Here is a 27358-nt window from a genome sequence, read left to right on the forward strand (position 1 = left end):
GACAGAAAGGCAGTTATTACTTAGCATGAGGACTTTCAGTCTGAACAGCCCGGCAAACGCCTCACCGTCGATGTGACGTATGACGTTATCATCCAAGTGCAACGTCAGGAGCTGGTCCAGACCCATAAAAGTCCCTGCCTCCAGCCGGCTGATCTTGTTGTCTGTAAGATCTAACACGGCTACGGACGGCAGGTTCTTAAATGCCCCAGGTTGTAGCGCCACCACTCCACTTTCCCGGATGTTGAGAGTCTGCAGAACGTCGTGCCGGGGAAAATCTCCTGCCGCGATGTTCGTGATGTTCTGATGCCATAGCGACAGTTGTTTGAGATTCGGCGGCAGTGGTGTCGGAATGGAGCGGAAGTTACATGTCTTCAGACACAACAAGAGTACTCCGAGTGTCGGGTGGGAAGTAGCTCGGCAACAATCGAGGTTTGATTGAAACCTTGTGTAACTCGATCCGTTCCACGTTGTCACGAGTAGCACCAGAGTGAACCAAAGCCCGTGTCTTGAAGTCGTCATTTTGGAGTTGTTTCAAAGTTTCAGTCTTCGGCTGTATCTTAAGAACGTACCTACAGCTACGTAGTCAGGAAGAAATGATAAGCCAATCTACAAGGAATAGAGAGAGAGAGCCTTGCCTTTTCCATTGTCCACTTACTGAATCCTATATTTGTCCAATAGTCGTCTTCTCTATGATCCTCTATAATAGAGGTGATGACAACACATTGACCATGGATAGTCGGTCGTCAGTCCGGATGCTCTTTTTCAGCCGTCCTCAGTTGAAAACAGAATCACCTCTCAATGAGAGTAACTAACATTTGGGTATATGTCTATTCATTACCATTTGACGTAATGACCTGAATACCAATTTTTTTTTGCTTCTATGGATGAGTCTTTTTCTGGTTTAAGAATGAATAATGTAATTGATTGTTTTAGAAAAGATGAATAAGCCCCTGCGGTTTAATCGTTTGCATGCGTTCTTCAGAACCTTTCATCTAAGAAAGAATGTAGAACAGGTGTTGAGTACGATGCTGAGCCAAGCGTTGATGTTAACAACAAGATGACTTGTGAAAATGGTTAATTTTACGCCATACCACATGTATGGGAGTGAAACTTTTTTTTTCTTTCTTTTTCTTTTTTAAATTCATGTCTCTTCCCCTTATTTTTCTTATTCTTCTGCTACCCGTTGGTCAAACGAATTCAAACTATGTAATTTTAAATGTAATTTTTTTTGGGTCAGATGACCCCAATTGTTTCATGAGAAGGATAGAGTGGACCGATATCCTCAGGGTCTTTAAAGTTATTGAGGTTTTAGCCAACTTCAGAGCACAAGAGAAAGCTATGTAACACCAGACAGACATCCCGTGGGATGTTGCCTATCACCATCATATCGTTCCGTGCTAGTCAGGCACCTTTTCATTGCCTATGACACATGTCTACAGTACTTCATGCACACTTTCGACACGATAACGGATACGTTTGCTATTTCAAGACCAAAATGTATATCTTTTACTCCTGAAAGAAACTGACCTGAAATTCGCGACACGTGGTGTCAATGATTTCACCTTATATCGCACCTTTTTTGACGTACACCTACGTAACCTCAAAATGATTCATTATAGGATTTTGTTATCTTTTCTTTTTACTTTCCTTTGTGCTAGATTCATATCAAATAATTTGCATATGGAGCTCACATGCCCTGGTACTGAAAGCAAAAGGTCTTGAAATTTGGAATCGGTTATGTAACGTTACCTAGACTGTTACGTCGTTCAGTTTTACAACTTCCCGCTAGGTGTCGCTCGTGAGCGGTCGATCACGCATGACCCAGAATTCCCGCAATCATCATGGCCGACCTGGGTCGGAAAATTTTTCATCTGCGCTGAATTTCTTCGATTCCTGCGAGAAAACGGCGACGATGGAGCGCCTGAAGCTGAAAGACCGCATCTTGGACAACATCGCTCGGGCCGTGAAGGGGGTAGGTAGCGCTCTGTCGCTTTCAGACGATTTTAGGGGCGTGTTTGTGTGACGTTGTGCCCCGGACTTCCGACCGAAGATCAGCTGTCATGTTTTACTTTTAGTGCTGGATGAGATCATTGATGGCGGAACGGCAAAAATAGGAAGGACGGGATTCGGGACGGGAAAATTACGGCAGGAATCGGACAGGGGATGTGAGATAGAGTTCTCAGTAATGTGTGTAGGAATGCGGAAGTATATGATTTGGGGGGAAAGAACTAACGTTAGTTGTTTATCGAAGAGGGAGAGATGTGTTGTTGTTTACGTTGTATAAACTATAACCCATATTCAATCGTCCCTAGCTTGCGTTGTTTGTTATATGATAATATGCTCACAAACAACAGTTTTGTCGTACAATGAAGTATGAGGAAGAACATTGTGTCAAGCACTAGTAACACTTCCGTATGTAGGTAAAGGTGCAACGTAGCATAATTTTGTTGGGGGTTCCTGTTGTTTTATTATGCACAGTACTCTTGGGCTTGGAATATGTTAGTTTTATTACGGACCATTTCAATTTTCATGGACCATGTTGGAATTATTTCAGCTAGTGCATGGATGGAATATCAGGAAAGGATGGAATAAATTTATAATGTATCGTGTGCGTTAATACACCTAAAATAAGAAGCTTACTTACAGTCAGGTAACCAGGTGCAGGTGCCTATACTGCTACTGTGATCTAACATTACCTAAAGGTATATTATAACTACATTTGTATTATCATAACGTTAACGGTTATTTTCCTTCACTAAATGTGTGTGAAGGGAATCTAATGCAGAGACAATGTCAGATGTTCACCAGGTATCACAACTCCATGTAACGTTAGATAGGATATGCCATGGGGATTGGTTTGTAACCCTATAGCTACTGGCCATGTTGAAATTCTATTACAACATTGGCTTCTGACTGATGGTAAGGCAGATATAGAGAATGGATTTTATAAGAATGTGCAAATTAAATTGCTATTTGTCACAGACTTTCACAGGCAGTGGGATGCATGTTTTAACATAAGCCATTTACTAATATATAGAGTTAGTCTATTTTTGAGTGCAATGGCCGAGTTTATAGTGTTCGCTTTGCATTTGGTAGGTCATGAGTTTGATCCCCGTCTGTCAAGGTTGGCAGAAAAGCCTGGGCCAAGCAGGCTACCCTAGGCCTATAGCCAGGCTACCCTTTTTGGACCCCAAGGGTATGTATGGGGTTTTGGCCCCTAATGGAATTTTTCTGGGCACAGGCTTTTCTGCGATACCATTTTGAGTCATACCAAAGACTTGGTAAAAATGGTACATACTGCTTTCTCTGCTTAGCACTCAACATTTGGGAAATGATTCTTGAAAATTGAACACAAACTGCTATCAGTGGACTAGCCCCGTACATTTTTGCACAAAGGTTGTGTGGCCCAAGGGCTACCAAAACGGAGATGGGCACCACCCTATGCATCATCTGTTACAGGAAGGAGTCTAACTTGTCTTTAATATTGTGGAATCCTCAGATAACCAAAATTTTGTTGTGTTTATGTTATAAAATCCAGCTACCATGGCTTGCACACATATAATGATATATGATGATCTTGTAAAATTGTACGTAAGTAAAAGATAAATGTAAGACTACAGAGAATGAGAGAAAATCCTGCATTAGACAGTGCAGCAGTTTAATTAGTAAGCTGAATGAGAATGCTTTAGAAATGTTGTGAAAATGGAGAATCATATATCAGGGCTCGAAATACCACCTGCATATGCAGGTTAGTGCAGGTAAAATTGGAGCTGTGCAAGTATTTCTGATGTCTACCTGCACCTAACCTGCACTGGTCCATGTACTGGGTTTCATACATAATTCAAATGTCCTATGATGTACGTGTATGTGGATTGTTTTTAGCTGCGTTGACTGTTACCACCTATTAATTATAGCAATTGTTCCTCTTCAAACAATTTTAGTATGATCCATACTTCCTAAATTCAGAGTGGTGCAGGTAAAATGTGTCTGGTGCAGGTAGTTTTCAACGTCACCTGCACCTGTGCAGGTATGCAGAAAAAAGTATTTCGAGCCCTGTATATAGTATATATATATAATACATATGCTTTCTCTGGTTGAAAATTACAGTCAGACAGGGCACATTACGATTTTTGGCAGAACCTGTGCCCAGGGGTAATAAAAAGTCGCTTGCTGAATGTATATGAGGATGCAGCACCCCTAGGCCTGTTCCCCCGTGTTTATTAAATGCTGCGTTATACTGACATGTACAAATGTACTGTGACTGATGTTATATCATGTCTCCACTCTCCATGATGTACATTGATTCCATTCTAGTATTTCTACCCTCCTCTTTAGCCCTGTAGAAAAATGAATTTACAGTATTATTATGTTAAGAATGGCCTGATCCCTGAGTCACAAATTCTCTGGTAATATATTAGATTTTCAAATGATTCAGTTATGAATCCGTCAGGGACAGTTATTTGGGCACAAGGTGGCGTGATCCTTTTATTTTTAATTTAGTGCACAACCAAATTACAATTTGTAATCTTAAGCTATTCCAAATGCTTCTGTCAATGATTAGGGATTAGTATGCAAAGAAGTTAGTATAAAACAATGAAGATGTCTGTAGTATTTTTCCTCAGAGTCTCTGAGAACACATTTTTTGTCCTTGGGATCATTGGCAGTGACAACAATCACCCATTCAGTGTTCAGGGCTCGAAATACCACCTGCATATCCAGCTTAGTGCATGTAAAATTGGAGCTGTGCAGGTATCTCTGGTGTCAACCTGCACCTAACCTAGCCTGCACTGGTCCATGTACTGGGTTTCATACATAAATGTAATATGATGTAGGTGTGTGTGGATTGTTCTTAGCTGCATTGATAAAATATGAAAGAAAAAATAGCAATGCATGGTTCCTGAACAATTTTGATATGATTCATAATTCTTAAGTTCAGAGTGGTGCAGGTCAAATTTGTCTGGTGCAGGTAATTTTCAATATTATCTGCACCAGTGCGGGTATGCAGAAAAAAGTATTTCGAGCCCAGGTGTTTCAAATCTGCACCTGTGTAATACATGTATATCATACTATATATCTTTCTAGAACTTGAAAGTAGAAGCTAAAGTTTCACATATGCCATCCAAATAGTGCTTGTCTCTAGCTTTCAAGATAGACATATCAGATCTGCCATGCAGTTTGGCATACTGTATTCTAGTCCTGCTCTGAATGTCATAGAATTAATGTACGGAGAGAAAAGGAAGTGACAAGGCAACGCAGCCTTATGATACATTCATGTGGACGGTTGCCAAATTGAAACCCTGGCTGCAGTACATGTAGTTCAGAGTTCTCCCCAGAATTTTTTAGTATAGTGGAAGGACTAGCAAAAATACCTGAACCAATGCGCTGTGCTTTCATGAAAATGGGTTCATTTTGCAATGACAGAGGGTGTCAAATACTACAAGTATAATATATTACATGTATAGTGATTCCTTTGTTGTGAAGTGGCAAAATGACTATTATTGTTATGATCATCGCCCATTCACAAGTTTTTGCAGACAATGCCAACTGGAAAAGTGATGCCACTTGGCACAAAAATCTGAATTTTCATTAATTTTAGCAAAACTAACCAAGAAAATAGGGAAGAAACACACTAAACTTCAGAAGTAGTATAGTGGAGCTGGGCTAGGAGTATAGTGGAGGGCCTCCGTTATTCCATCCTCTGGGGAGGACTCTGTAGTTGTAATGCAGGAGGCAGAAGCTGTGCATGTCCGGAAGCAGGTCACGAGTTTGTGACCTGGACTGGAGAATTGTTTTCAGATATTATCCAATGCCTTAGTATTAGGACCAATTCATAATATAGCTTGTCCACCATTTGTTACTTATTTTTTATTTGCAGCTCTTAAATGCATTCATAGTTACAGTATAAATGACCAGTTTCTCCCAGATCACTTCAGTGTCACTGACAAAAGATAGCAGATACTATCTGAAACGTCTCGCCGTTTCCAAAATCATATCCAGTTGCTCGAGTAACTGCTTTTGGGCGTATAATCTTATTACCTGTCCAGATGTCTAACCTTCATCGACGCATTTATTACTTAATATTGGCAAAACCCCATGGTAATAGTGAAGCCATCTGTCATAAATCAGACCAGAAACCTTCGGCCGATCAGAGCATCAGGCTGAAACTCTGCCCTAATTAGTCTGCCTCGAGGCGTAACTTATGTACATGCAGTAGACGTTTGGTAAAGGGGTTAAAGGTCACAGGAAAGGTCCATTTTACAACCAGGGGGAGGTGCTCTGTTACTGCTGCCATTAACTAATGATCAGGTATTGCATTGAATTTTGTTTTTGCCAGCATAGAAATTATTGTTTGTTCACTTGTTAAATGCTACTGTACAGTTTTCTTTCTTTTATTTTTTTTGGTTATCCAACCGCTGATAGATTTGTATGATTCCTTCTATGATTCCTTTTCTCAAACAGTTACATGTATTGTCAATAATTGTACATCATGTGTATTGCATTAACAATTAATAACATTGAAACTTGAAGAATTTTTATGTTGGTACATTGTGATGATATGATTAATGTTGTATCTGTCCAACAGTTATCCAGTAACCATATGTAAAATCATATCTTTTTTTAATTAAAATCCTACAGCATTAATCAATGAAACTGATGAATGTTTTTCCTTCCAGATCCAGGACCTGCAGGCCTGTAAGGGGGACCCTGAAACTGCCTCCCCTCTGACCAATCAGGACCGAGAGATCCAAGCCTTGTGTGAGCACCTGGACCACGCCTTCCTGCATGGGTGAGTTGACCAATCAGCATGCAGATTACAATAACATTTTGACAAATCGGAAAAAAGATTCAGTCCCTGTTTGAGACGGGTGACCAATCAGCATAGACATGTGATACATTTTGAATTGAACCAATCAGAGATGACTATGAAGAAACCAGGATAAATGAAAAATTAGAAGTCTGTACTGAGAAAGTGGACTTTCATGTTCTTTTTTTTTGACAATTTAGTATGATTTTGAATTATTTGCACAAAAGTATCTAGCCTGTACATGTAATGTACATGTACTTGTAATCATACTTTCTACATTGTAAGTTTGCAGCAATAATATTCAATTTGTTTGATCCCATTACATTATGATTATGTAGATAATCCGCATGTTTTTAATGTTCTTTCTGTATGTAGCATGTAATCATCTTGGTTAGGGACTAAATCCTGCACGTTTCTCCAGGTTGCGAAACGTGACGAAGGGCTACTGGGTGGTCGTGCCGCACTTCACGCGGAAGGACGCCATCAAACAGATCCAGGAGATGGGCAACGTCACCACCGACCTTGGCAGAGGTGAGAGCTGTGCTAACACAGTACTTTCTCTGGAATTTGTTGGTCCTCGGATTTTGAAACAATATGAAATTAACTCTTTCTGAAGTAACTATCATGCTAAATTGTGTAGACTTCACTGGAGGATTAAAATAAGAGTCTGAGAAAAAGAAGGTACTTTCAAATTGATAGAGTTTCAGGGAATGAATGTCATAATTATCCTGGTGGAGCATTTTGCTCAGAATAGTCAGATGCTCTCAATTCAGTTCCCAATTCTCCGTAGATCCAGGTAATGTAGTCAGATGTCATGTTTTTTGCCTTAAATAGGTAAAGCTTCTGTTTTCATCTGTTCCTCTTGCTAAAGTCAATATATATATATTTGAGCAACAAGGACTCACGTGTCATACTGTAATAAGTTACATAGAAGTATGGTTTTACATGACTGGCTGATTATTCCCTCAGGCCGGGCGTGGCTGTACCTGGCCCTGAATGAGAACGCCCTGGAGAGCTACCTGCGAGTGTTCCAGGAGAATGTCGAACTGGTCAAGAAATACTACGTCAGGTAGGTCAAAACAAACAAACAAACAAACAATAAGAGTTACCTGCGAGTGTTCCAGGAGAACATCGAACTGGTCAAGAAATACTATGTCAGGTGGGTCGCAACAAACAAACAAACAAACAAACAATTAGAGTTACCTGTGAGTGTTTCAGGAGAACGTCGAACTGGTCAAGAAATACTATGTCAGGTGGGTCGCAACAAACAAACAAACAGACAAACAATAAGAGTTACCTGTGAGTGTTCCAGGAGAACATCGAACTGGTCAAGAAATACTATGTCAGGTGGGTCCCACAAACGAACAAACAAACAAACAATAAGAGTTACCTGTGAGTGTTCCAGGAGAACATCGAACTGGTCAAGAAATACTATGTCAGGTGGGTCCCACAAACAAACAAACAAACAAACAATTAGAGTTACCTGTGAGTGTTCCAGGAGAACATCGAACTGGTCAAGAAATACTATGTCAGGTGGGTCGCAACAAACAAACAAACAAACAAACAGTAAGAGTTACCTGCGAGTGTTTCAGGAGAACGTCGAACTGGTCAAGAAATACTACGTCAGGTGGGTCAAAACAAACAAACAAACAAACAATAAGAGTTACCTGCGAGTGTTCCAGGAGAACATCGAACTGGTCAAGAAATACTATGTCAGGTGGGTCACAACAAACAAACAAACAAACAAACAATAAGAGTTACCTGTGAGTGTTCCAGGAGAACATCGAACTGGTCAAGAAATACTACGTCAGGTGGGTCACAACAAACAAACAAACAAACAAATGATTAGAGTTACCTGCGAATGTTTCAGGAGAACGTCGAACTGGTCAAGAAATACTACGTCAGGTGGGTCGCAACAAACAAACAAACAAACAAACAATAAGAGTTACCTGCGAGTGTTTCAGGAGAACGTCGAACTGGTCAAGAAATACTACGTCAGGTGGGTCGCAACAAACAAACAAACAAACAAACAAACAAACAAACAGAAAGAGTTACCTGCGGGTGTTTCAGGAGAACGTCGAACTGGTCAAGAAATACTACGTCAGGTGGGTCACAACAAACAAACAAACAAACAAATGATTAGAGTTACCTGCGAATGTTTCAGGAGAATGTTCAACTCGTCAAGAAATACTACGTCAGGTGGGTCACAACAAACAAACAAACAAACAAACAATAAGAGTTACCTGCGAGTGTTTCAGGAGAACGTCGAACTGGTCAAGAAATACTACGTCAGGTGGGTCGCAACAAACAAGCAAACAAACAAACAAACATCTGAATTTTTTCCTACTTCAGAGTATGAAAATGAATGATGTGTAATACTGTGAATTGTAGTCATTTTCGGAAAAAAAGTTGCTTTTTGTTTTGCTTGTGACCTCAGTACTAAAACTTTCAGTACAAAATTGTGTTTCTTAGATCATAAGGTATAATTATGACACTGGTCAACAATAACTATGTTCCTTTTTTTCTTTACAGACATGCCCTGCTGAGGGATGAACAGGTAAGAAGAACTCATTTTCTACTGATAGGAAAGCGATGAATCTATCTAGCGTAACTCTGGCACAATTCTCACTGATTTGGTTATCTATTCCTCTGGTAATCATGATTATTTATAGTAAGTTAAACAAACTGCTGTTCCATGTTCCTTGAGTGGTTGCTGAGACCAGGTTTGACTGTAGTGTAGTACTACTAACCAAACTGCTGTTAAAACTGCTGTTCCATGTTGAGGCCAGGTTTGACTGTAGTGTAGTACTACTAACCAAACTGCTGTTCCATGTTCCTTGAGGCCAGGTTTGACTGTAGTGTAGTACTACTAACCAAACTGCTGTTCCATGTTGAGGCCAGGTTTGACTGTAGTGTAGTTACTACTAACCAAACTGCTGTTCCATGTTCCTTGAGGCCAGGTTTGATTGTAGTGTAGTACTACTAACCAAACTGCTGTTCCATGTTCCTTGAGGCCAGGTTTGACTGTAGTGTAGTACTACTAACCAAACTGCTGTTCCATGTTGAGGCCAGGTTTGACTGTAGTGTAGTACTACTAACCAAACTGCTGTTCTGTTTCTCTCCTTCCACAGAGACTGCTGGTGATGACCACCCTGGCCTCAGGACTGGAGTATCTCAAGTTTGAGCTGGATGTGGTGAGAAAAAATACTTTGCTATCTGTTGTTTTTACATTGACTAATCTTGTAGTATTTGTCTTCAAATAGATTTGGCTCTGTTTAGCCATTCTTACTCAAATTACACTATCCTGAGGAGATATGGAGACAACCATCAGCAATAACACCGGTACCCTTTATCTTTTGTCAATGATGTTATCTAAAATGTCTGACTGTTTCCAACATCATATCCAGCTGCTTGAGCGAGTACTATTTGGCATAAAGCTATAATGATATATCTTAACTTCTAGCTCCCCCTTCCAGGTTGTGTCCATTTTTGTAGTCATGCTTCTTATAATATAAGCATTCCACCTTTTCAGGATGTGCCGTACTTGGACCTGACCTCCTCGCTGCCCCTGAGCCGAGACGAGCGCTACAGCGAGTACGACGAGGATCGGATTTCCCAGCAGAGCCTGGACGCCGTCTCCACGACCTCCAGCGTCAGCGGGTACACCACGGGGTCGGGTTACACCCTGGGGTCGGGTTTCACCACGCCGGGCTCCGATAACGCCGTCTGCGTTCGCTCAGAGTTTGTCGATATAGAGTATGTTGCACCGGGTGCAACTGTAGAAGGGGCGCTCTCGAACGGACCAATCGTAAAGGAGAAAACTCCGGAGAAAGCGCAGCGCCCAGATTCGCTCGAGCGAACATTCAGAATTTCCCGAATCTCCGACCCCGGAGCGACTCCGAAAGCCTCGGCGGACCCAGGCGGACTCGAGGTGATTCGTAAGAAAACCAAGAAAGGAAGTAAGAAGAAGAAGGCTGTTGCTAAGCAACAGGATGCAACTCCGAGCCCGTCCGGAAGTGCTTCGGAGGAGTCGAGTCGCGCGAGTAGTAGTAGCGGCGTTGACGTACGAAATTCGGGGGAGGGGCAATCTGTAACAATTAACGAGAGAAGAAATGAAAGACTAGATGGTGCAAAAACGGAAGCTACAGAACTGAACGCAGGAACGAATGAAGCTTCGAGGGAGGTTGCAAACCCTGCAGGTCAGGGTGAAAACCGAGGGGGGCAGGGACAGAGCCAGGGGGGTGTGGGGGCAGAGGGGGGTGCACAGGGGGGACATCCCCCTCAGCAGAACGTGCAAGCTCAGGCAGCTGGCTTGGTGAACGATCTCGAGCTCCTCTTGACGAACAACAACGAAGACCTGAACTCGAACCCCACCAACTGCACGGACCAGACGTGCCATGCCCACACGTACGGTCTCCCCCCGCCAAACCCGCCGGCGGACGCCGCGGCTCGCGGGAACGAACAGAACAACATCCAAGACGACGACGTCGATCTCCAAGGAAACTTCTCCGACAGCCCTCCCGTTTTCCCCTCCTTTGCGAACGACGTTGCGAACGAGGTCCCTCTGAGCGAGGAAATCGCGGAAGCAGAGAGGCTGCGTCGCCAGCAGTACGACAGTGACGAAGAAGAAGATTCGGTGACCTTGGGAAGCTCGTACCAGAGCGACGCGGGGAGTTACTCCGGAAGCGAGAATATGGAACACAGAACTGCGCTCGGAAAGGACGGCAGCCCGGGAGGCAGCCAGGGGGCGCCGCCCCCCCAGCGGCCAGCGCGTTTAAACCCGTTTGACCGTGACAGTCCTCGGAGAGGGAGGGGGGCAGAGGATGGGGATAGACAGAAGGAAAGAGGATGGGAGGAGAAGAATGGAGACTCTGAGGAGAAAGAGGAGGAGGAGAATCTAGTGATGAAGAGAACGACGCCGGACTCACATGATGCTGATATCAAGTCAGTCACAGATCATTTGTTTTTTTTAGTGTAGTTGCTAATTGTTAATATACAGGTTGATAATCGTCCTTCCACATGTTTTAGCCATCAGAAAATGGCTAAGTTTTATCTTTTCCTTCTGTTAACTTTTAATATAAGTAATAACATAAAAGTATTGGGTATTGGCAAGAAATTAAGTTGTTATAAGCCATTCACATAATACATTACATTGTACTTCATGACAAAGAGTTCACTGATGTAAACAAAATGTTTTGTTTGAAGTAAATCTAATGTTGTATGGTTGAAAAGTTGGCAATTTCAGGTTACCAAAAGCTTGTCAGAGTAAAAACATCAATAGAATTGATATTATTTAAAAGGAGGAGTGATAATTTCCTGATGTTTCCCCTCAGGGTGGACAACAACACTCTCCTGTACCTGATGTTGGAGGTCTTCAAAGAGGAGGGAGAGCAGTTCTCTAAGGTGAGCAGGCTTTTAGCCGCCGTGAGGCATGCCTCCAGGCGTCATGTAGACACACTGTTCTAAAAATGATCAGAAATTGGACGCACTAGACCCCCTTACACTGGGGAGCAGATCGTCAGACAAGCATTAACTTTTGATTGACTAGGGATGCCACTAGGTCACTGACAGTAATTTTGGCCCTCAGATTACCTTAGAATGTACCATTTCAACTCAAACTTCTAAAAAAAGGAGACCACTTAAAATACTTGCACCAATATCACTTGCCTAGACATTTGGACACTTGTAATTAAAAGACATGACGCAAGCGTAATGAAATATCAGATCTCTGTTATAATAATGTCAGTGTCATGAAGTAACCTTTGACCTCTGCACTCTGCCCTCACAGATGTTCCGTTTGTCGACCGGCCACATGGAAGGAGATCTGCGCAGTGTCTACATCTTAATCACCGACTTCTGCATGTACCTGCTGAGGAAAGGTCTGTGTCTTAAAGATCTTATTCATCTCCTTCCCTTCCTGTCTTCAATGTTCTTCATTGTCAGTGTCTTCACGGTCTTATTGTCTTCAATGATGTCCTGTCACTTTCAATTTTTTTCTTGCTGAAGAATCCATGTGTCGTATATGAAAAATAAGGAGTCCGACATAGTTTAGACAGACAGTACTGCTTTTGACAATGAATTTCAGTCTAGAAAACACCAGAAGATAAGACCTGCCCTCATGAACCATGTTTGTGTCTTTATTCAAGCTTGACACTGCTCCATTTGGCCATCAGGGCCATTTGGCCATCATATTTTTTTTAAATGAGAATAATTCTCTCTGTAGGTTCAGGAGACCAACAGTTTGAGTGTGAAGACTCCATCAGACACAACGACCTGGACTACATCTCTGTAGGTCTACTTCTCTTCTGTCTCACAGTATTTGTGGTATCTTCTTATGGCAGTTGTAAACCAAGTGACAGTAATGATCTTAGTCCCTATTGCATTTGTTTGTAAGTAATTCACGTTCTTACAACTTCAGGAAACAAAATCCTTGCAAAATGTAAATATAGAATGTGGCCCATACACATTTGTAATTATAGTTCATTTGTACAATAGCACAGATGACCTGACCTGCTAACTGTATTGATTTTTGTTTGTTGTCAGATCTCCCTAATCCACCAGTATGTGCAGAGAGTCTCTTGGCTTTTATCATCTTGGCTTTGAAAAGTCTAGTGATGACATAAAAGAAGAAGAATTATCTTGGCCAATGTTGGCTTTTATATGGTAGCTATAGATGTAATGGTTTTCCATTCAGTAACACACATGAGCTGACATGCTAACTGTACATGTATGTGTTGTTTTCGTTGACAGATCTCCCTGTACCACCAGTACATGCAGATCATCTCTTTAACAGCAATCTTGGCTTTTACAAATGGTCCATCTATCATACAGTCATGTAACAGTTTTCCATTTAGTAACATGTTAGATGAGCTGACCTGCTAACTGAGTGTACGTGTTGTTTTTGTTGCCAGATCTCCCTGAACCACCAGTATGTGCAGATCGTCTGTACCAACAGGAGGAAACAGTTCTGGGTAGACTCAGGGGACGAGCTGCTCACTAGGTAAGGCCTGCCTGCATGTCTGCCCACTCCAAGCATACATTTATACTCTGCTTCTGAAAGATTACCCGTCTTTTATGATGTTATTGAGGTCTTGGCCTTTTATCTCATCATCAAAAGACAAAGTACCAAGTAAGTTTGTGAGGTCGTGCAACACCTACTTATCCATTTCTTGGTGACCACAGAATGAGGTTGCCGGTTAGTTCTTCTTGGCTTCTGTAGTACTGCCCAGTAAATCTGGCCTCCTAGTTTTTTATGGTTGCAGCTAGAGTAGAGATATCAATAATCTTGTCTTGTCGTTCCTTGTTGTGGTTGAGGTCCACTATGTGTTATAAGAGCTGTTCCAGTTATCGGTTTTGACCAAGGTAAAATTTCTGTCACATTGGTTACATCTGCAAGCTGACTCTAGCCACAGCAAACTAAGACTGGTTTTCTTTGGACCCACTTTTCTTCTGTACTGCACATCATCTCCTGAATTTAGCCAGTTGGACAGTGGATCCATCATTTGCAAGGTCCTCCCAGTGCTCAGTGTCAATATCAAGTCCCTCTTACAGCTGTCTTAGAAAGTTTGGACTACAGCTATTAATCTTATTACCTGGATGTCTAACTGTCATCAATGCAGCCATTAATATCTTAATGACTATTGTGAATTTTTTCTGATGTTTCACAGGATGTTCGTGACCCACCTCCACGCTGCCATGAGCACGGGGTTCCGGATCGAGCCGTTTCCTGCGGTCCTGACCGACGCCACCACGCAGAAAATCGCTCTACGGAAATGGGCGGCCAAGGAGGCCAAGTGCAATGTGAGCATTGAATGTCCAGCCATCTGCTTATAGCCTTCTACAAATGGGAAGATATCTAATATTTAGTACAATCTGTGTTATGCTTGACTGAAACTTGAATGCAAGGCTGCAAACATGTGAGTAGCAAACACTTATGGAACCTTGGCAAAAGTGGACACTACAGATATGTGTGTCTAAATGGGAAGATACAATCTGTGTGATATTATTACTTGACTGAAATTTGAATGCTGCAGTCAAACGTGTGTGGCAAACACTCAAGGAACCTTAGCAAAAGTGGTCACTGTAGAGAGGAAGATGATGATCATCTACCACCCTTATTCAGATTCAGAGAGACTGCTAAAATGTCACCACAATGGCTAAGTGGTCCTTATATTCAATGGATTGGGTTACCACTAAGGTTTGCCTATACATGTATGTTTAAAGTGAAATAGGGAAATGTAAAACATTGGTCCTTACAGGTAACCAGACTTACTATGATTTTTTTACAGACTTAAGACATCAACCTTTAGCTGTACATGTTGGTGCATTGTATGCTGAAAAGTGGAAATGTAGAAAAGCACTGATCCTTAAACCTTTGTTTTGCCTTTTTGCAGACGTCCGACATCGACCTTCTGCTGTACACGTTGGTGCACTGGTGGGACCCTCAGGACTTTGCCCGGACACCTTCGGACTCTGGTCAGCCTTCCTCGCTGAGAGACGGCATCACCAAGGACGGAGTTCTTCTGTACAAGGCAGCGACGGGCTACCTGAGGGGCACAACATGGAAGTCTGGATTCTTTTTGCTCAGGTAATGTTTCTGTGTGTATCATGCTAAAGTATTGATTCAGTGGTTGTTACCTTTGCCAGGAGGGTTACGTTTTTGGTAGTGTTGGTACGTGTGTATTTGTGAGTGGGCAGCATAACTTTAAAAGCTGTACAAGGCAGCGACGGGATACCTGAGGGGGACAACGTGGAGGTCTGGGTTCTTCCTGCTCAGTTAATGTTTATGTTTATGTTCTTTAACATTCTTTCAGTTGTTTTTTTTGGTTACTTTTTAGGTTGTATGTGTGTGTGTAGAAGATGAGCTCGTGAATGAATTGTCTTGATATTTGGTATGTGGGTAGGTCTTGATGATAACTCAAAATGAATAGATTTGGGCCCCCTAGCAGATCGTTACCTTTGGGTTTGATATCTCAAGTACTGGACATGAAATGAAAATGGTCTTGATTTTTTATTGGTAGATAACTCTCCATTCTTTCAAATCACAATGATGATACCAAGTGGCCTCCTAAGTGTTGTAATATTATACTAGTATAGCATTGCAAATGTAGGTAACATACAATCCAGGCTGTCTTTCAAAGTACTGATTATATTTGGTAATCTGTTTGTCTTGTTTTTCCTCAGTAACGGGATGCTGTACCAGTATGGCCAGAGGTCTGACGTGGTGCCACAGATGTCCATACAGCTCACGTAAGCTAATAGTTCCCGTAGGTTTTTCTGCAGAATAATGAGTTTAAACTAAAAAAAGTGTGTGTCTGCTTGCATATGTTCATTTCTAATATGCTTCATGCAATGTTACCAGCATCCAAAGTGATTCAGCATAGTGGTCTTATTTACTCTAGGTGGAGAAGAAAAAATTGTGTACATAAGAAACCTACATTGAATTAATCTACTAAGCTGAAAATGAAATATTTACGGATAGTTATTACCAAGTTCTGCTATGTTTTTGGAAGGATTCCAAACCAGTGAAATTGTATAGAATAAAAACTATTTTTGATAATTAATATGCTTTGAGTGTTTTGTTTTCTTTCCAGTCAGGCATTTACATTTTGTATCATACAGTAGGTATAAAATCAAAGGTTACACAGTCACATCCATTTTAGGTCCTAGTAAGTCAACAGCACAATTATGGTCTAGCAGAAAGGAGGCCTTAACAAATATTGTACCAAATTTCTCTCACAGTATGTGTAAATAGGTGAAGCTCGCCATCTTTGATTCGCTCGTCTTATTGTGTAGTTATCAAATGTTGTTTTTATTCTTTCTACCACAGAGGTCCAGACTGTAACGGTTGTCGGCGGATAAACTCCGGAGAGAAGCTGCACTCGTTCGAGATCCTGCTGACGGACCGCGCCTCGCTCGAGCTGGCCGCGACCTCTGACCTGGAGGTGCAGGAGTGGCTGCAGGCGCTGTGTCAGGCCGTGTCACAAGGGGTCAGTGATTTTGGCAATGCCACAAGGGTGGAGCCATCCGTTGGCTTTGTTGTGTTGGGTACACAGTTTGTGTTACCAAGGAGGTTATATTCTGAATATAACCTCCTTGGTGTTACAAGGGGTCAAGGGAGTTGCACCAAAACAGAAAATCAAACAGATTAATTTTACATATTTTTTACAAGTATCTCATAAAGGTATGAATTCTAACCTATTGTTGTAGCCATGTTTCTGCTTTGAAAAATCTGACAGAATTATTATAATTTTTCCTTACAGGTACCAGAGAAAGGGGAGCCACCATCATCTGTTGTTCCCTGCTGTCTGGCCCTCACCAGTCTCAAGGTAAGGCTGCTTACCTTGGAAGAAAAAAAAGAAGAAATGAAAAAGAAAAGAATATGATGTACTTCTGGAAACATTTTTCACAGCCTTGTAAGCTATATATCTAATCAACCAAGAATGAAACAGTAACTAAATAAGCAAAGACATATCTACAGTTGTTGACAGAAAAAATGACTAAATGAGACGTTTCTGTCCTCCTCAGCTGTTTGCCTGCCACGAGGATTGTCAGACGAGTTTTTTCCGCAGCCTGGGAAGCGTTGGGCTGAAGGACATCTCCGGCCTCAGTGTGGATGAGGAGATTGACTACTATTGTATTGTGGTGAGCGCATCCTAGCAGGTGCAGTCAGTACTGCAGGCAGTGGCATCCTTTTGCTGTCTCTTGATCTCACATTTGTTATGTATTTTTGGTATGACTGCACCAAAAGTCGCTGAATTTTCACAAACACCAGAAAAAGGAACAGCCAAATTGTGGACCAAGAAAATTGCAGGCATCTCAGTATGTATCTGGGACAAATTATGACTCCAAGCTTTCACAGGGTTCATTTGCCTTGTCTGAATACCATGAAACTGGCTACATGTAGCTCTGTTGGAACAGCATGATGAACCTTTTAAATACAATTATGGTAAATATATATTGTCAGCCAGTCTATACAGATTGTAACATGAAGCTATGCATTATCCCCAAACTATATATGAATTGTAAAGAATATGTTCCTACTTGTATTGAACTTGTCTCAGGCAGATATTATCTTGAAACAAAGCATTGCCAGAGAAACACTACGAAGTCTTTCTCGATGAAACAGCCAACACTATGTATTTCCTTATCTAAAGGTAATCCAGCTAAACTTTAGGTTCCTTTATTTTGTGCAGGAACTAGATGATGGGCAGGACTCGTGGGTTCTGTACTTTAACTGTACTCACGAGCAGCGCAAGTTTATCCATGTTCTTCAGGAGGCCTGGAGCGAACTGTTTCAGGTAGGTACCAGCCAATCACAACTCAGTATTCAAAAATTCAAATGGTCTTCAGCCAATCACAATGCTACATTCCAACTGTACTCATGAGCAGCGCAAGTTTATCCATGTACTACAGGTGGCCTGGAGCGAACTGTTTCAGGTAGGTACCAACCAATCACAACTCAGCATTCAAAAATTCAAATAATATTCAGCCAATCACAACACTGCATTCCAGCTGTAACCATAAGGCATAAGCAGTACAGGTTTGTCCACATGTTTAAGGTACATGCCAACCAACCAATCACAACAAAGCATTCAAAATTTCAAATAACCTTCAGCCAATCCCTAATACTTCATTCCAACTGTACCCGTGAGCAGTGCATGTTTGTCCACATGCTATTAAGTAGGCCTGGAATGAACCCTTAGCCAATCACCAAATCTTTCCAACGGGCAAATTGTTAGGAGCTTATCAGGGAGCTGAATGTAAGGCAATTGGTTGCAGCCTGTTATCATAAGCCATTCTTCATGTTGACCAATAGGAGACTGCAAAATTATTTTAATTGACAGCAATAACAACTACACTAGAGTAGTAGGCTGTATCCTACCTCTTCAAAAGAAATATATTATTGTTGATGCCCAGTTTTGTTTACTCATTTGTTTTTCTGTTCAGGTTGACCTGCCAGTGGCCCGTTTGTTACCTCTTGATAAGATATGTATTGTTGTTGTTGATGACAACTTTTGTTTACTTGTTTGTTTGTTTATCTGTTTAGGTTGACCTGCCCGTGTCCCCTCTCGAAGACGACATCAGGAGGAGAAAGTGTCGGGAGGGTCTCGTGTCTGTGCAGAAGAACCGGCGATAGAAATCCGCAGCTCCATCAAAGCAAAGTGATGTAGTATGTTGCAGCTAAGGCCATGTTGAATTGATTATATGGATGACATCCTTTGGGAATCCCCAAAACTGATGCGAGCATGTGGATATTTATTTTTGCAATCCACGGCATGTATTTGCTTATTTTGAAGCTGCTTTGTACCAAATTGATGCGTGCACGGATGTCATCCATATAATCAAATCAACATGACCCCATGCTGCCTGCAGAGCCTTTTCAGCCAGCTAAGATTACAACACATCTTCAGGAGAATCTCCTGGTCCACATGGCACATTGTTGGAGGGGCCATGAAAGCAGCCAGGCTATTGCAAAATATGACAAATGTCACCCAGAGGTTGCCATAGAAACCTGGGAATAATGCAAAGACTAACCAATTTGTGCAATTCTTCAGGCATGATTACCATGCAGTGTTTAAGGTCACAAGATGAGACTTGTGTTGACATGTCAAAGGTCAGGATACTTGTGTCGACATGTCAAAAGCTTCATAACCACAAGCCTGGTCCTGACCTCCGGTCGGTGATGTATGTATGTTTGTATAACCACAAGATTTTCAGCACTAGGGACAGCATTGTGATCATGTTGTATCTTGACAAAATCTTAAAGTCTTGTCTGAGCTTACTGCTTATTTTGCTTTCAAGATGTCTTACTTTAGGGGTAACTACTTGTATATAGTGTCAAGCAGGAGGTTAAAGGATGTAATGAGTAGACTGAAAGTAGACTTATTAGTAGGATTAAGGCTGATTCAGAACAACTGTAACATACTTCTTCATTAAATGAACCTGTCAGTAGGTTCTATCCTCAGAACCATGCTAACAATCTGGAAAATAGCAAGTTTTGACAGCCACAAGTCAGAACTAATTGTACACGTAAGTTGGAACATGGAATGAATCAGGCCTGTACTAAGATGGTTTTTACTATACATATTACATGTAATATACTTAGCAGGTATATGTGTATGCGTATGCCAGGGGAATGGGGTACAAGACAGCTTTAGCAGTAGCTGTCTTTAAGAAATTGAGCCTGCCTTAAGACATGACTTCTTCAACAATTATCATAGTAAATATTTGACCTGATGATGTTACTGCCCATTCTTGCCATTAACCCTAAGCCAGCCAAGGGTGCCACCATGCCACAAGTGGATCTGCAGCTTGAACTTATCATGCTGAGGATTAACAACTGGGGGAAAACGTAGGGTCTTCAACGATGTGAAAGTGTTCATCACATAGAAAATAACACTGTTAGCAGTTTTAGACTTTAGATATAGAGATAAGCCATGTAGAATTCCTGTCCATTCAAGGTACTTCTTTACATTTAGCTGCAGTAAATGGAAAATTTAAAAAAATTTTGCCCAATTTTCCATAATCTCACGTGAAACCTTGCATTCTATAAATGGTAATGAGTTTGTCTATGTAGTAAAAATCAGCTAAACAATAATGGAAATGCAGAACTGTCAGGAAAGACTTTGAGTAACACAATCAAAATTGATGATGCTGATAGAGTCAATTCCAAGTCACCGAGATGGTTTTGAAATAATATTTGTAATAAGTTTGAACTATTTTGAGTAAAAGAACATTTCAGTCACTAAAGTTCAAAATTGTTCAAACATTTCAAAATGAAAGTTTAAACATGTTTGAACCTTTTTATATTTGTTGGAACATTTGGGAAAGTAATGATATCATTATCTCTTTATTTAGAACAATTTTCAAACATCTATGTGTTTTTGTTATTGTTCCAACATGTTCCAACATTTTGTGTCATTTTTTCCCTCCATAAAAACTTTTATTGACCCCATAAACAAAGCTGCTAAGCTTGGCCCTTTGTTTGGCTCTTGTATTTTTAGACTTTCTTTAGTATACACTGGTGAGTCTTTTGTGAGAAGGTGGCAGACAGACATAATTTCCTGCACTTGGCAGGGATGTGTGAATTGCCCTCTTCCCAGCCCACTGACCCAGTTTCATCATATTGTTTCCATGTTCGAACATGTGATCACAAATGATGCATCTATGTTGGAACAGTTTAGAAACTAACAGAAATAATGTATTTGATGTTAGAAATGTTTCTAACATGTTTGAATACTATAGAAACATTTAGAACGTCATATAGATGTTGTAAATAGTTCTAAACAGTTACTTATCACAGTTAGATTGTTACAAAGATTTCCAAATTGTTAGAACAAAAGGCAAGAAACACCCTCTCGGTAATATGGAATCGACTCTATTGTCTTACTCAATATGAAATGTTTGCTGGAGTTTCATATTCATGGTTTTCAAGGACCTCTGATTTGCATTGCATTTATTTAGTTGGATTATTGTCACTGCAAAGTTGAAACACTACATTTGTACAAATGCCTCTTTTTCTCCTACCACCAACTTTACTCCCTGCAAACTTCACAACCGTTACTATTCCTGAACCATTTCCCCCTCTTATACTTATGAAGCAACTCTACCATGTATTGCTAAATGTAGAAAGCCACAACTTCTATCCTGCATCTTCTGTATCATGCAATTTGATGAAACCATGGCTCTTCTAACAAGTAACGTTACAAATTGTAAGGGCACGATTGCATCATTTCGTAGTGTTAGGACCGACCTACAAGTTAAGTACAAATCATAAAGAAGTGGAGCGGAGATTCCGAGCTCGCCGGAGTAAGTGATAAAGAAAGATGTATGCAAGAACTAGACTGCCATCCAGTTGTGTTAGAAGGCATAAGTGTATGATGTAGCTCCTAACATGGATTTTATACCATCATGGTGATCACAACAAAGTTGTGGGCTCGATGCTTGAGGATGTAGTGAGGAACTTGGTAGATTTACTATGATTTCAGTGAATGTTTGACTGCTTTGGGTATTCAATTTATTTATGTATGATATGTATATATTTTGACCACCAATGGTCAACTTTTCAGTTGAAATATAATGAATTTAAAGCCACACTCTATACTCAGTTTTTTTATGTAAAAGAGTGATACAACTGTACGGTACAGTTATAACTCAACATTCAGAATACCATACGAATCAGAGACCTAAAAAACAAAACAAAAATGTATAATTGTACTATGTACCTTTGCCGGCTGTTTGTTGTTTTCAATTTTGATACACTGTGTAAAAAACAATTTATTTCATCATATCATTAATGTATGCTTAGTCAGTGAATGTTTTGTAAAATGAATCTAATTTGGGTAACTATGAAGTAGAACCTTATACAAGTGTACCACCACTGTTAGGGGGTGACTTACTCATTTAACTTTTGCTTGCCAAACCGTTGTTGCTGTTTTCACCTTGCCCATTCTTTGCAATTGTTTTTTTCAACCATTTGTTACCTTATTAAGATATTAGTTTCTGAACTTTAAGCACTTTTGGATTAAGGACCTGCAACATTATTAAAAATAAAGCACCAAGAGAAAAGTGCTTTCTTAGTTTTGGAGTCCAGGAAACTTTCAAGCTGGTTTGGATAGCTGTTTTTCAAATCACTTTAGGGCTATACCATTCACAATAGAGGGGGACTAACATACTTGTACATGTATCAGTACAGACACTTCAAGTTTTGTCAAATGACAAGTGATCAAAGTCATAAAATGATTGTCAAGTAAAGCTTAAGCCAAGCATACAACATACCATGTTTTGAAGAAAAAAAATACTTGAGTCAAGTCTTGGCATATGGAACTTACAATGTAAGTTATGCAATTGTTATTGTGTATGAGCTTTGCCAAAGGCAAAGTAGAAAGTGTGAGAGATGTCCGTCTGAACTTGCTTGATGAAGTAACTATGATCATAGTTGTAAAAGATGAAGGAAGTTGTGTAAGTGTTGCCAGTATTATTGACTGTAAGAAATGTTCATGTATGAAGGAAAAAAAACAGCCAAACCACGAGACAAATGATTGTATAACTGTTTTGCAAGACTCACTCCTCGTATAAAATAAAGGAGTTGGAATTGTCACTAGAGTGGTGTTGTGTTTGTCATATGTGACAGTTTTGCTTGTGTGATAAGTTAAGGCTGTACTTGTCTGAGGTACGCTTACATAATGTACTTCCAAAATAGAGGGACACTAAAGGTTATGTTATTTTTGTTTGGTTCATGAAAGATTAGAGTGTTACAAACAGGATGCTATCCCAGCTTTATCTGTATCCGTATCAATATAGCCGGTATATCCGCCCTTTGGCGTAACACACCAGCGTAGCACTAGCAGGCACGTGGTGCGGCAGCAGCTGGTTATATTACACTGAACGACTGGTCACACCTAAATTTTGCACATCTATACATATGCAAGTTTCTATCCAGAGAAGACGCCCCTACTGTTAATTTGTTTTATGTTTTTAAGTTTTAATTTGGCAAACAAAAGACTTGCTTAACTACTACCCACCCACCCCACCCCAATTGAAAGACAGTTTTTTTTGCAAAAAATTGTTCAAGATTTAGAAGAGTACATTGTAGTGTGATGAGTACATTTCAGGCAATAAATGCAACAAAAACTTCAAGCCTAGAAAATGAATGTAAAGAAATGTCCCTTTGAAGCGTCTGTTCTTGTGGAAGAGGTTTAATCCAAGCATTGCATTTCTAGATGTTTTTTCTCACCGGTGCATAAAATTCATATTTTTCTTTATCTTCTGGCTATGAAGAAAGCTTGCATAATAGAAACTATAAATAACTAGGTTTATCTTTTCCACAAAGCCATTGTTACATCTCGTATGTACAAGTCTTTGCTGTGATAGTTTGTACACTCTGTGTACTTATTTGTGGGTTGGTATAATATTAGCCTGGATACCATACCCCAACCTCAAAATATATCTTTCGTGTTGGGGTCTGGCAGGATGGCTGTAGAAAGGTTCTCGAAGGCCCTTGATCAGAGGGCGGAGAAACCAGGATTGATGACCACTCTCACCACAGGTAGCCAGCTACAACACACCACAGTTGGTCAGCAGGCTATCACAGTAGCGAATCAGGTACTTAGTGGTCACTGTTATGGATTAAAAAAATACAGTTGGGGGTCCTTAACCAATCATGGTAGGGTGTAATTACCACCTGCTGATCCTGCTGCTGTTCTATTGGTGGAGTTTTTTGCCCACTATAAGGGGGAAAATTGAGAAGAGTTCCTATCCCATCCGGCCAGACCCCTGCACGATAGATACTTGAGATTGGGCTGGGGTTTGGTAACCAGGCTAGTATAATATCTACTGTACATATAGCTCACTATGCACACCTTAGTCCTTATAGGAGAAGTCTTTATCACAACCAGTAGGTACTTAATTGACTTACATTTTGTCACTCAGACATCTTCCTCAGAGCTTCTGACTGTGAAAAAGAATTCTCCTATGTTCTACCAACCTGATGAAATTGTTTTTAGAAATGCCTGGAAGTGCTGGTGTTTATAAACTAACTATAGGTTCACAAGTTCAACAGTGAAATACAACTGGGCTCTAGTGTTCAACTGAAATAGAACTATTTTCACCTTTGTCCAAAACAATAAAAAGAAAACACCATAACTAAAAGTATTAGAATTCAACAGTACTAAGAGTAATGCTCAACAACAGCACTTGGCACTTGGACTGACAGTTTTTCGATAATATGAAATCAAATGTAGGAAGACTTTTCTGTTTTAAGTCTTGTCCATGTTTGAAACACAAAATGTTGCATAAAACTGGAAAGGAGACATTGTACTGTAACATATTAACTGGAATGTTGAGATGAAGAATTTCTCTCATATAAAATCTTTTCTATGCACAAATTAATACAGTATCTACAACCTCAATATGTACACCCAAATAGTGGCAAGCCTGTTCCTGAATCAACCAATGGCTGCTCTGGCCTGTGTCGCCATGACAACTACATCCCATCCTCCTCCTCTTCCTCCTCCTCATCAGCCTGGATGTACAAAACCGTTTTATCGCTAATTTCCGCCTCAGCGATCGTCTTTTTAAAGTCAGATGAGGTGAACAGCCTCTGTGGCGTCCCTTGAACGGCGATCTCGCACGTTCCGAGTTTCTGATCCGTCTGAGTCTGCGCGTACGCCAGGATTCCGCCGAGGGTGTCGCTCGTGTGAAAGTGCCGCTGCAACCTCTGACCCCCGGGGAGCTTGAGCGCGAGCAGTAGCCTGTCCTGGTTGACCCCCGGCTCGCGAGGGACGGGGATTCTGGCCAGCCACGTGGCGCTTACCGGTCGTGCCGGAGTCTGTGCAGCTTCCTCATTTTGACGCTTTGCTTCAAATCTTTTTTCTTCTTCATCTTCATCCTGCACTCTTACCTCTGTTTGATGTGTTCTTACTGTTCTGGGATGTGGTTTTGGCTTATCTTGAAGTCTACTTTCGTTCCTGTTTTTCCTTCTTAAGTCTTCCGTGCTCTGATTGGTCCGTTGGGAAGAGGAGGATTGTGGGTAGGTCTCCTCTTCCGTGGACCGCTTCCTGTGGCGTTTCCGTGGCTCTCCCGCGGAGTGTCCTGATTGGCCGGCCAGAGTCATGTGATCCATTCCATGAGAGAGGCCGTCGACCCCACCGTCCTCTGATGCAGTCCCTGGCCTGGGGCCAATGGAAGGTAAAACTCGGTACCTGTTGATAGAGAACAAGACTCAGCTTACATGTGTATGTGTCACTAGACATGGGACAATCTAACTCTAACTATGGAAGTACAGTAGAATCTGTTTAATTGCACGCCTGATTTGCCAGCGTATTTCTTGCAATTATCCGGGTGATGCAACAATGCAAACTTATCCAGCTGGGATTTGCAGGGGATTACATGCAGTTAACAGAAGTGTGCAATTGTGCAATTCTACTACTAGTATGCTGGTATGATACATGAAATAAAATAATCAAATGAAAATAACAAAACAATTTCTGACCTTGACAAGGCAGAGGTCGGCCTGGCTGGGGGACTAAGAGCCAGGATGTCTATCCCAGAATCCTCTCTTGAAGACGGGCGCATAATGGGCGACCCGTGCATCGGAGGCGACGCGGATATCGGACTTCCTGACATTTCCGGACTCCTCGCTGACCCTGGGCGCGGACGACCTTTGGCTGACCTTGGGCGCATCTTGCGGACGTGTCCGGTTTCCGGGGTGTTGTTAGGTGTGGCCGTGGGGCTGGCGTTGGGGTCGGCAGGGTCGTGGATCCGCCCCCTGCGCCGGCTGGACGGGCGTTCTGTGGGAGGGGGGCTGGGGATGAACTCACCACCTGGGGAGAGGACAGACATGCAGCATTTGTTTGTTTGGTGCAATGAATGAGTATCATGTAATATATCAAATTCTATGAACATTTTATAACACATGATCAGCTTGGCATTTCAGTGTCACATAGAAACAGAAATGTACATGCACCTGAATTGAATTTGCTAGCAAATTAATGCATTGCTAGAAAAAAATGTTTTTTTACTTTTAAGCATTGTTGGAAGGGAGACACAACATTCCTACAAGTCAAGTGCATTTGGATATCATTAATGGTTTTTGATTAACCGTTATATGTAACATAAACAATTCTTACTGTACATATCAAATATTGAAAATTTTGGAAACATAGTTCAGCAAAGTCATTGACTCACTGTAGCCAAGTCAATGAAGCAAATACCATGTGAGATACTATTACTAATTCAGATGAATCTGTTTCCCCATATATTGTATTGTTAATGAAATTAACGGAAAGGGGGAGGGTGCCATATGGATTATGTTGCCATGGCAACTATGGAAGCCACTCAGCTGTCGCGTTGTTGTTTTTGACATTTCTAATGTTTTTGAACGATTATCAGACTAAACAGACACCACAGAAATCTATTCTGTTCCTTAACAACCGTTTTAAACAACATTTCTTGTCATTTATGACAGGAAAACCGAAAATATTCAAAAAATTTTGAAAAATCGGTTTAGGAAGTTTGAAGTATGGGTTACATCCGGCGGCATTGCCTTGACATTGTCGTGTAAAGGACCCGTGTAGAACAGAGCCCAGCCATGTCCACAAACCCTCCTGTACGGTACTTCACGGCTACTCCAACAGTCGAGAATTCTTCTCTACTCTACTTCAGCGCCAACCACCGTGACGGACTCACCGTAACTTGGGGAGGGCGAATCGGGGAACATCAGGTTTCCGCCCGCCTCGGAGCCCGTGGGAGCCATCGGCGACCTGCCGTACTGCCTCCTGCCGCCGTGGCGGGACACGGGGCGAGCCATGCCGCCGGGACAGCTCGCTACGTCCCCGCAGAATTCCAAGTTTTGGTGAAAAACTCGGCATGAAAATTTGACTGATTTTCACTACCGCAACTGTTTACTGTAATTGACCCCTTCCCGCCATGCAGCGCGAGAGGACAAAAACGCGCATGCGTAATCTCACTTCCGGGTTTGGGAGGTCAGAGGTCAGAAGACATGTGAGCAACTTTCTTGCACGGTTTCTTTTAGAAATCTCACTGAAAATA

General features: G+C 41.3%; 3 protein-coding genes across 4 annotated transcripts; 2 read left to right on the forward strand and 1 right to left on the reverse strand.

The window, feature by feature from the left end:
- Positions 1-1796: 1796 nt before the first annotated feature.
- On the forward strand, positions 1797-15508 carry LOC118430521 (pleckstrin homology domain-containing family M member 2-like). 2 transcript variants are annotated; one of them, XM_035841433.1, is made up of 14 exons: positions 1797-1972; positions 6675-6787; positions 7227-7336; positions 7775-7816; positions 9041-9098; positions 9338-9362; positions 9937-9999; positions 10338-11749; positions 12139-12208; positions 12594-12684; positions 13029-13093; positions 13717-13805; positions 14473-14605; positions 15199-15508. In XM_035841433.1, exons 1-14 carry the CDS (start codon positions 1817-1819, stop codon positions 15394-15396), a joined length of 2625 nt encoding a protein of 874 aa, XP_035697326.1. In that variant the 5' UTR covers positions 1797-1816; the 3' UTR covers positions 15397-15508. The 2 variants fall into 2 exon arrangements, with proteins under 2 accessions (XP_035697326.1, XP_035697325.1); XM_035841432.1 differs by lacking the exon at positions 9041-9098 and having other exon boundaries at positions 7775-7874.
- Positions 15509-15521: 13 nt separating this feature from the next.
- On the forward strand, positions 15522-19335 carry LOC118430522 (pleckstrin homology domain-containing family M member 2-like). The gene is made up of 7 exons (XM_035841435.1): positions 15522-15581; positions 15989-16054; positions 16635-16794; positions 17068-17133; positions 17333-17449; positions 18001-18105; positions 18855-19335. Exons 2-7 carry the CDS (start codon positions 15996-15998, stop codon positions 18942-18944), a joined length of 597 nt encoding a protein of 198 aa, XP_035697328.1. The 5' UTR covers positions 15522-15581; positions 15989-15995; the 3' UTR covers positions 18945-19335.
- A 5343-nt stretch (positions 19336-24678) lies between these two features.
- Positions 24679-27262, reverse strand: LOC118430731 (UBX domain-containing protein 10-like). Its single transcript, XM_035841735.1, has 3 exons — positions 26996-27262; positions 25800-26130; positions 24679-25509 (listed from the first exon to the last, which is right to left on the reverse strand). The coding sequence occupies exons 1-3, from the start codon at positions 27114-27116 to the stop codon at positions 24792-24794; spliced, it is 1170 nt and encodes a 389-aa protein (XP_035697628.1). The 5' UTR covers positions 27117-27262; the 3' UTR covers positions 24679-24791.
- Positions 27263-27358: the final 96 nt, after the last annotated feature.

Source organism: Branchiostoma floridae, chromosome 14, assembly GCF_000003815.2.
Source record: "Branchiostoma floridae strain S238N-H82 chromosome 14, Bfl_VNyyK, whole genome shotgun sequence".
Lineage (NCBI taxonomy): Eukaryota > Metazoa > Chordata > Leptocardii > Amphioxiformes > Branchiostomatidae > Branchiostoma > Branchiostoma floridae.